The 9,328-nt window shown below is 35.6% G+C and overlaps 1 protein-coding gene across 2 annotated transcripts in view; it reads right to left on the bottom strand.

Annotated features, from left to right (window-relative positions):
- Positions 1-709: 709 nt before the first annotated feature.
- The window catches only part of ENPP3 (ectonucleotide pyrophosphatase/phosphodiesterase 3), a gene marked incomplete at its 5' end in the record, with an annotated part of 64,332 nt that continues 55,713 nt past the window's right edge, over positions 710-9,328 (bottom strand). For both annotated transcript variants that reach the window (XM_079939945.1, XM_079939944.1), the window contains 3 exons: positions 710-958; positions 7,054-7,210; positions 9,019-9,151. In XM_079939945.1, coding sequence (XP_079796071.1) covers positions 788-958; positions 7,054-7,210; positions 9,019-9,151 — 461 coding nt within the window. In that variant the 3' untranslated portion in view covers positions 710-787. The remainder of the gene's footprint in view (positions 959-7,053; positions 7,211-9,018; positions 9,152-9,328) is intronic.

Genomic DNA, 9,328 nt, shown 5'->3' with positions numbered 1-9,328 from the left:
GTTTTGTTGGACACCAGTTACTCCAATTCCTTTTACATATTCTCTATGACTACTTCCTTGGTGTAATGGCAGAGTTAAGTAGTTGCAGCAGAGTCTGTACAGCCTGAAAAATTTTATTATCCAACACTTAAAGAGAAGTTTTGCCAGCCCCTGAAAAATGATAGTATACTATACATGCTATTGTACCACTTCTCTTCATTTAACAATAGTCATACAGTCAATATGTAGATCAACTTCTTTCTTTATAGTAGTGGAATCGCATCCCATTGATTGCTTAAATAAACTCCATAATTTGCTCAACAAGTCTTTTAGGTTACCTTCTGGTCTTCGTAAAAGATGATATTTCCATGCATTTCATGCATATCTGTTGACACCACTTTTACAAATGAAATTACTGAATAAAGGTAATGTGTACTTTTTATTTTAATAAATATTGCCTGATTGCCAAGTATAAAAAGATTCATAACAAAACTGATGTAGAACTGATTCAAAAGGGAGACCTACTTCTCCTACTCTCCCTTCTATTTAGATAATGCTGGGAAGAAAAATATAGCCCAGGATTATAAGTGAGATAATACATATAATAAGCAAGGAACAACATAGCACAATCTCTGGCAAAAAAAGTGTAACTTTAAAATAATATGTTTTTATTGAAATGAAGAAGAGAAGAGAATAATGAAAATTATACAACATGGCGTTTAGAGGAGTCAAGGAAAAATAGAAAACTTTTACATTCTTCAGCAGAAAAAATCATTTACACTTTGCCAAAGTTGTTTTATATATTAAGTTAAATAATGGTTTCAAATGTGGGCAAATATGTCTTTAGTTGCAAAATTTCAGAGACAGGCTGGAATTTTTCCTGATAAAAGTCAAGCCCAGTAAGAAGTTCCACATCACGGACCCGGGCAACATGTGCGTTGAATCTTTCTTCAATCCAAAGAGCTTCTGGTTTATTTCCCTGAAAAAGAAAAACAAAAGACTATTTTCCCTGGGGCATGATTTTTCATTAACAGAAAGATCTTTTATAACTTAGAAGTTGTCCTTTTTCCTGGGTTTTTTTGGTTGTTGTTGTTGCTTTTTTTTTTTTTTTTTGCAGTACTCGGGCCTCTGACTGTTGTGGCCTCTCCCGTTGCGGAGCACAGGCTCCGGACGCGCAGGCTCAGCGGCCATGGCTCACGGGCCCAGCGCCACCAGGGAAGCCCACAGCCATTTTTATATTTACTTCAGATACAATTTTTTTAAAAAAATGAGACATTAAAGATGAAGTTAAGTCCCCACATTCCTCTACTCAGAGTTAATCGTTATCATGAGTCAGTGTGAATCCAGTTTGTGTTTTTACACTTTTACTGCACATCAGTATACAATATATAGCATTGATTTATGTTTTCAAATTTATAGAAATCATGTAAGTGGCATTCTATAATTACTTTTTCATTCAATATTATGTTTGTAATCTATTCATAGTGAAATATCTAGATCTAGTTAAGTCTTTTGTTTTTAGCTATGGTTTGTGGTAGCACAGGTTATTTTTTTCATTGCCACATTGCTAGTATTTTTGGCATTATAAATAATAGTGTCATGATAAATTACCACATGTCTTCTGTGTTCAAGAACATGAGTTTCTAGGATATAGAAATGGAATTGCTGGGTCATAGAGTACATGTAACTTTAACTTCACCAGATATTAAACCTAGCACTCCTCAAAGCGTTTATACCAATTTATAGTTCCATTGGCAATGGAACTATAAATTGGTATTTCCCCACATCCTTACCAAACCATGATGTGAAATAGTGCTTTATCCCTGTTTAAGTGTTATTACCCTGAGTTATATTGAGTATCTTTTCAGATATTTCTTGGCCATTTGACTTTCAATAGGTTTTTAACTACATATAAAAAACAGTATAGTTTAAAATAGTATAATAAATAGTATAGTAAAAAAAATGTTTTATACTATATATACTGTATATATAAAGGTTAGTGCAATAATTTAGAGCCATGGATTTCTGTGAAATTCCTTATTCTTTATTTATTAATTTCCTGATATTCATATGATATTGCTAAATTTCCAGTTAAATTTTTTAAAAGTAAGAAAGTTTACAAGTTTGTTTAATTAGATGAGTCTGCTTAAATGACTTTCAGTTGACTTCAGCATACTGGTTCACTTGTTCTTTAAATATGCAAGATTAAAATAGGCAGGTACTATTTGAGCCAGAGGAAGTATAAGACAAAACCACTGTTTTGAACCTCTGAAGTATTTCTCCATGTGAGATTCATGAGGTGAGTTATTATTTTTTAAAATATATATGTGATGTACTAATATTAACTCATATTTCTAATGGGAATCCAATTCAGTCTTTTTTTCTTGCTTGCATTATTTCACATTTTAGTAACATTTAATAGTTTTGATGACGTTTTTCATAAAGTTTCCCCCCCATGGCTTTTATAACTCTATTTTCTCCCAGCTTATTTGGTATCCATCTAACTGAATGTTTAGGGAACACCTGACAGTCTTCGCTTTTTTAAAACTGCAATGAAATGATCTTAATGATCTTAAATGAAATGAAATGTACTTAAATGATCTTAAGTACAACATAATTATAACTAGGCAGGGGTGATACTCAAGCTACCCCATGTCAGATAGTTCACCAGCACCAACCAATCTGAACAGAAGCCAGCTGTAGACAGCTGCTCTAGCTGTACCACTGCATCCCAAGAGAATAAAAGCCTTGTGTATATCAAGTTTTTATGAGCCATATTTAAATATATGCTTTTAGATATATATATATATATATATAAAATTTATTGGTTGATTACATATGTATTAGACCTGTTACATAAATAGAAGTATTGTATACCCCTAAAATACAACTCAGTTTGTTAGTTTTTTGAGGCAATACCAGTTTCAGTATTTTTCTCCCCTAACCACCTCCTTAATCTCTTCCTTATTCACTTACAGTCTCGTTATCACTGCCATCACACTAACAAAACCATTTTGTCAAGGATGACCTAACAGTAGAATTTTTGTAAACCTTTCACTTAGCTATTACCCCAAGCTTCTAAAAGTTCCTTCTTTGTCTTCCATAGCTCTGCTTACTTGTTTGATGACACCTTCTGTTTCCTCAGCTGACTTTAGTTTTTTCTATCCTGGAAGAATAGACATTTTCCTCCATCTGATCTTTGGATCTCTTCTCTCTATTTTCTCCCCTTCAGAAATTTTATTTCACTCCCGTGATTTAATACCAAATCTATCTCTATAGTTCTCTTCTCTTCCAAGTTCCATACCTGTATTGTCTACCCCTAATTCTATTTACAGTACAACCGCGTACCCCCAATTGCATTTCCAATATATACTAAGTTACAATAATGATAGTCACTTGGAGTTATGGCAGCGTTCTCATTTATCTGACAGGAATTCAGCCATACAAAGTTGAGGGGGAAAAAAGAAAAAGGAGGAGGAAAGACATGATGGAAGAACAAAGGAAGACATAAAATATATAAGGAAATAAGAATCTAGTTCCCTACATCAAGTGTGAGGTGGAATTGTGAATCTACCATTTCTACAACTGGTATCTGTTCCCTTAAACATTTTATAGTGCGAGTACCTTCCCCCCACTCAGTGATTAGAATATTTAAAAGTGCAGAATGTTCATACAACATGACGCTTAAAGAAAGCTTATTTCATTGGGTGCTTAAAGCACAATGACCTCTTCTAATGCTGGTGGAAATGTTGGCTGAATTGCACTTATTAGGGTACAGCTTGTGTATGTACAGTACTTTGTGGGTGATTTGATTCTGAGTGATTTTATCTGTAAACAATTTCACTTTATGTTGACTTTAGAATGTAATTGCTTAATAAAATGTGATTTCTTTATAATGGCTACCATTTGCTTACTATGTATTTAGAATTCTTAGGGGTTTATGTGAAATATCTTATTTAATTTTCAAAACAACATCATGAGGGGATGATTTTTTTTATACATTTGAAGAAAGTGACACTCAGTTGTTTACCCAAAGAGGCCAAATCAGTAACTGAACCCAGATACCCAACTCCAAAACTCATGCATTTGCGTTCTATTCTATACTGCTTCTCACATACCCTCCTAGATATGCAACTAGTTTCTTTTTTATTTATTTATTTATTTTGTGGCATGTGGGCCTCTCACTGTTGTGGCCTCTCCCACTGCGGAGCACAGGCTCTGGACGCGCAGGCTCAGCGGCCATGGCTCACGGGCCCAGCCGCTCCGCGGCATGTGGGATCTTCCTGGACCGGGGCACGAACTCGTGTCCACTGCATCGGCAGGCGGACTCTCAACCACTGCGCCACCAGGGAAGCCCTCAACTAGTTTCTTAATCGGAAGACCACCAACAGCAAATGTATCCTTCCCAAAACAACTGATTGTCTTATATATTTCCTGGCCAATCACACCTAAATTTTCAGTCACCTTTGGCTCTATCCTCTCTTCCCTCCCTCTATCTAATTGACAGTCACATCTTATTAATGTCACAATCTCTCTTATAATTATAGCTTGGTTTAAGTTTGTTTCATACTCATCATATTATGCCTCATTGTTATCTTTATAGATATCATAGTCTGATTACTATACTGCCAATTCCTTAAAATTTTGGAATATGTCCAATTTATTAGTGATCATGTCTTATTCAATAGAGATGATGCCCTGTTAATTTTGAGATCATCTCCACATTGGATGTCCACATTGGAAAGCTTCATATCATTTGTACTTTACCTTGAGGTGTAGGTGGAATTTTTAGCAGATGGAAAAGAAGGGCATTCTAGAAGAGACAAGAGCATGAGCAAGCACATGGAGGTAGGGAAAATCAAGGGGTGTTCAAGTAATTTCAAGAACCTCAGTTCGCCTGGAACTTAGGTCTGCAAAGTCAACTGAGGGTAAATGGTGAAGAGCCTTAAGTACGGGCTGGGAGATTTTTGTTTGTTTATTTTTGTAGTTTTATTCAGGGTAGATAGACAATCAAATGGATGAGAAAGGATGTCGTCATGAAAAACTAAATTTTAAGATGAGCAACTTGATAGTGAAATACAGAGGTGAAGGAGAGGAGGACAGGAGACAGTAAAACTACTTAAAATTCATTTTCAAAAGTCCTGATAGAAGACAATAAGGGCCTAGACCAGGGATAGCAAATCATTTCTTCTTTTCACACCCATTCTAACCAATCCAAAATGGCTATCTAGAACCTCTATGATAAAGAACTATTTATTCCTGGTTCAGTGGAAAAGAGCACCACACCCTATCAGTCACCAAAGTCTGCCACTGGAAGAGGAAGTGAAGAATGATGGCTTCCCCTTGTCTCAACTAAATAAACTTCTGACAGGACAAATAGGAAGAGATTCAACTACACAACATCTCCTGATAGCTTCTTGTTTGGAAACTCTTCCTCATTCTAGGACTATGAGTGACCCGCTGCTTAGCCTCTAAACTTTGCCATCCATCTTGAGTCACTGAAAGCAACCATTCAACACTCAAGTTCAAATCCTATCTTCAAGACTCAGCTAGAATGTCGCCTTCCTTACCAGAAAGTATTTTTCTTTTGAAATCCTACTACATTTTATCTGTCCCTCTTTGTGCCACTTATTTTTCTTTCTTTTATTTTACTAGGCTTCTAAGTGATAGACAATGAGCCTTTTCTGCTAGAATTCACGTCTGATTTATCTGTGTATTGCCCATAGCACACAGTATGGTGAAGGCAGTTATGTGTTGAACAGATGAAAGAATAGAGATGAATCCCAACCTGGCTTAGAACCTAAGCTTTAACTTCCATCTCTACTAGCTCATGGGATTTTCCATGTGAACACCCATTTCTACAAACCAGATGTACCTACACTTAATTATCCTACCTACCTGCCAAAACAGTTCTCATTCCTAACTTCCCTCTTTTTTTTCCCCTAATTACCTGCATTTAAAATCTCTGATTCAGCTTTGAGTCTCCCTCTTCCTTTGGTTCTTGCATCCAGCCAGTTGCCAAGTCCCTCCCTTCTTCATTTCCTCCACAGAAGAGTCTTCCTAATCCTTTCAATCTGTTCAAATTCCGCCCATCCTTCAGGGCTCAGCCCTTCTGCCACCTCAATTTATGTAACCTTTATTTGTTATTCCAGCCAAAGTGTTTTGAATTTGAAACACTAAATACTTACGACAGTATTTGACAATGAATCCCAACTTTGTAATGTCTCTTACTTCTAATTTTTAAAATAATTCTTATATGATCGACTGGCCCATTTATGTGTCTGTATCTCATTTATATATCAAAGTTATATATGAACTCCTTGAGGGCAGAGACAATGTATTCTTCCTTGGTGCATTCTAAAAAGCTTCTATCGTGATAGTGTTTACTTAATAGGTATTCAATATATTCGCTGAATGACTTCAGTAAAACCCAATTACCAGAATACATATGTTTTTCTATAAAGAACATATATGAAGTTGAAGTAACTATTTACATATAATTTGCCTTGATCCAAAAGGTTTTGAGGTGGCCTAATACATGATGTTAAAAAAGGAATGTTATTCGAGCTAACTTATTTTGTAAATACATATATGTATATATGTATTTAGGTAAATATATATACACATATATATACATACTATATATATATATGTATTTTCAGACCTCATGTTTTAAGTTGATGGAATTTTTATATTTACATATTCATTTAAGAAACATTAATTTAGTGCCAACTTTGGGACAGAACCTTAAGGTTTGCATTCAGAATAAAAAGCCTAATAAGATACAACCCCTTTCCTTATTAGTGAATGTGAATAAAATATATCTAAATAAAATATATGACATGCATATATAAACACATGTTCATGTAAGCATATACATGTTTAAATTGATATTAATTACATAGAGATCAACAGTCTAAGGAAAAGTTCAAAACTGAGGTCATATTTACTACAACTCTAACCCATGAAACACCTAAAAAATATACAGTAGTCAGAGCCACTTTTATGAAAGCCCAGATGAGCTCTGACTAATCATTTTCTCAGGGCCCAGGGCCTCTCCAGGAGCATACTCACGGGACAGCTCTCTACGTTGGTAGGTCGGTGAGGGATGACAAAGGGTAAGACGTCCAACCACCCAGGGCAGGCGTTGGGGGTTTGGCTCTTATCTTTACAACTGGTCAACACCACGAAGTAGTGTGTTGGGATGGGAACACTGGTGTTGACTACATATCTAAAAACATAATTGAAAAGATTTGATGTTATTATACTTTTGCTTCTGAAGATTCGAAATGTCTTTTTATATTTTTAAAGAAATGTCAAAGTAAAATTATAGTAAAAGAAAGTAAATAAATAGAAAATACAAAATCTTACCACACATTTTTAAACCTTAATGAGTCTGAATCAAGATTATAGAAGTCCAAGCCTGGTCATTTTAACATCATGGGAAAATATTAAAATACAATGAAAAGCAGAGCATGGTATTCTGCCTCCTAGCTTTGTTGACTTGTACATCACAGTGACGTTTCCTAATAGAGTAGGGGCTGGACATGAAGGAGCTGGGATTTCAGCTGTAGCTGCGCACTTCTACTAGTCGTTTGGATGTGTACTAATCCTCTAATAGTCTATGACTTTCTAACTTTCCTCAACTTTAACATGGAGGTTTTCTTATGCTACCAACTTCGCAGCATAGACAGGGACAAATCCATACAACTGATACGACAGTCCTTTAGTCTCAGATAACAAACATGAAAGTGCTTTTAAAAGTTTCAAATGCAAAATAAAGGTAAGCTATTAGTATGAGTCCACTAAAAGGAAAATGAACTGGTATAAGTAGTAATGTATTACTGTGATCTAGAATCAGAGCTAGCCTGTCTGGGTTCTGGCTTTACTACTTAGCGGTGGAACTTAGACAAGTTAGTTAACCACTCTGTGCCTCAGTTTCCTTTTCTAAATGGGAACTAATGGAATCTAACATGTGGATGTTTTTCAGATTAAATGAAGTATCTGTAAATTCTTAGAAGCATACCTAGCATGGAGTAAAGTGCTATCAAATTGTTTGCTAGGATTATTAAATGGTGAAAGACAGGATCAATAAACACTGAAATAAGGACAAGGCAAACAAAATTTAAGGCCACACACTTAGTGATGATGAATGTTATCTTATCAGAAGGTATGAGTAGAAATCATTGCTTTACATAGTCTAGGCTTAGTACCATAGTTCAGTACTGTCCATTTTGATAATAAAGAGGAATCATGGATGACACTTCTAAAACTCTCTATTCCTGTGTGCTGAGTTCAAAAGTAATTCTTAGCAACATGTATGACCAGGTTTAGTCCAAAGATGTACAGTTTAGTGGGACTAGTTTTCTATAGGAAGCCTACACTATCTCCTGGGAGATACTTTTATGAATCATCCACTATCCAAAATATTGGGTAGTATTTTGTTTTTGTTTTTGGCGGTACGCGGGCCTCTCACTATTGTGGCCTCTCCCGTTGCGGAGCACAGGCTTCGGACGCGCAGGCTCAGCGGCCATGGCTCACATGCCTAGCCGCTCCGCGGCAGGTGGGATCTTCCCGGACGGGGGCACAAACCCGTGTCCCCTGCATCGGCAGGCTGACTCTCAACCACTGCGCCGCCAGGGAAGCCCTGGGCAGTATTTTGAATAGTCACTTCTTGATTTTTTTTTATTTATTGCTGAACTGGTTCTCTGTTTACTGATAGCACAGTGAGTCTTCCCTACCTCCTTAACGTTGACAAAACCACGTTTTCCCTTTCACATTAGTTTAGAAATTATCCAAATAAAAATTTTTCTAACTATTCCTGGACATTTTTTTCTTTGCTTATTAGTTTAAATCTTTGCCATATAAAAATTTTGCTAAATATTTAGATAGACTAATTGAAAATAGTCAACAATTGCATCTCTATATAAATATGTTATGTAATGTTTAGAATACTGAGCTTTAATTTTAAATATTGAGGTTTCCCCTTACGATACCCTATTGCCAGATCAAAAGTCCATTTTGTTTCAAATTACTTACTCTGTAATTTCATCTGGAGTATCAAAATGACCATCGTAATTATAATCAAATATTGGTCCACTAACCACATTGACTCCATTTCTTTCCATGGCATGTTTTACAAGAAGAACACTATGGAAGTAATTCCACATTGCTAAAAATAAAAGAATAAAGCGTTAAAAATGTCTGCCTCTATTGAACATGGAAATATTTTCTATTATAAACAGGTACTTTTAAATAGCATCCAATTCTGCTTTAATACTTGTCAGTGGTCATTGAGTAATACTGCAAAATAGTCTATGCAACAAAAATAAACAGCCACACCCATGAC

The sequence above is a fragment of the Stenella coeruleoalba genome (genome assembly GCF_951394435.1).
Source record: "Stenella coeruleoalba genome assembly, chromosome: 12".
Classification (NCBI taxonomy): domain Eukaryota; kingdom Metazoa; phylum Chordata; class Mammalia; order Artiodactyla; family Delphinidae; genus Stenella; species Stenella coeruleoalba.
Note: the sequence above shows the minus strand (reverse complement) of the source record. Positions and strands in the feature narration are given on the sequence as shown.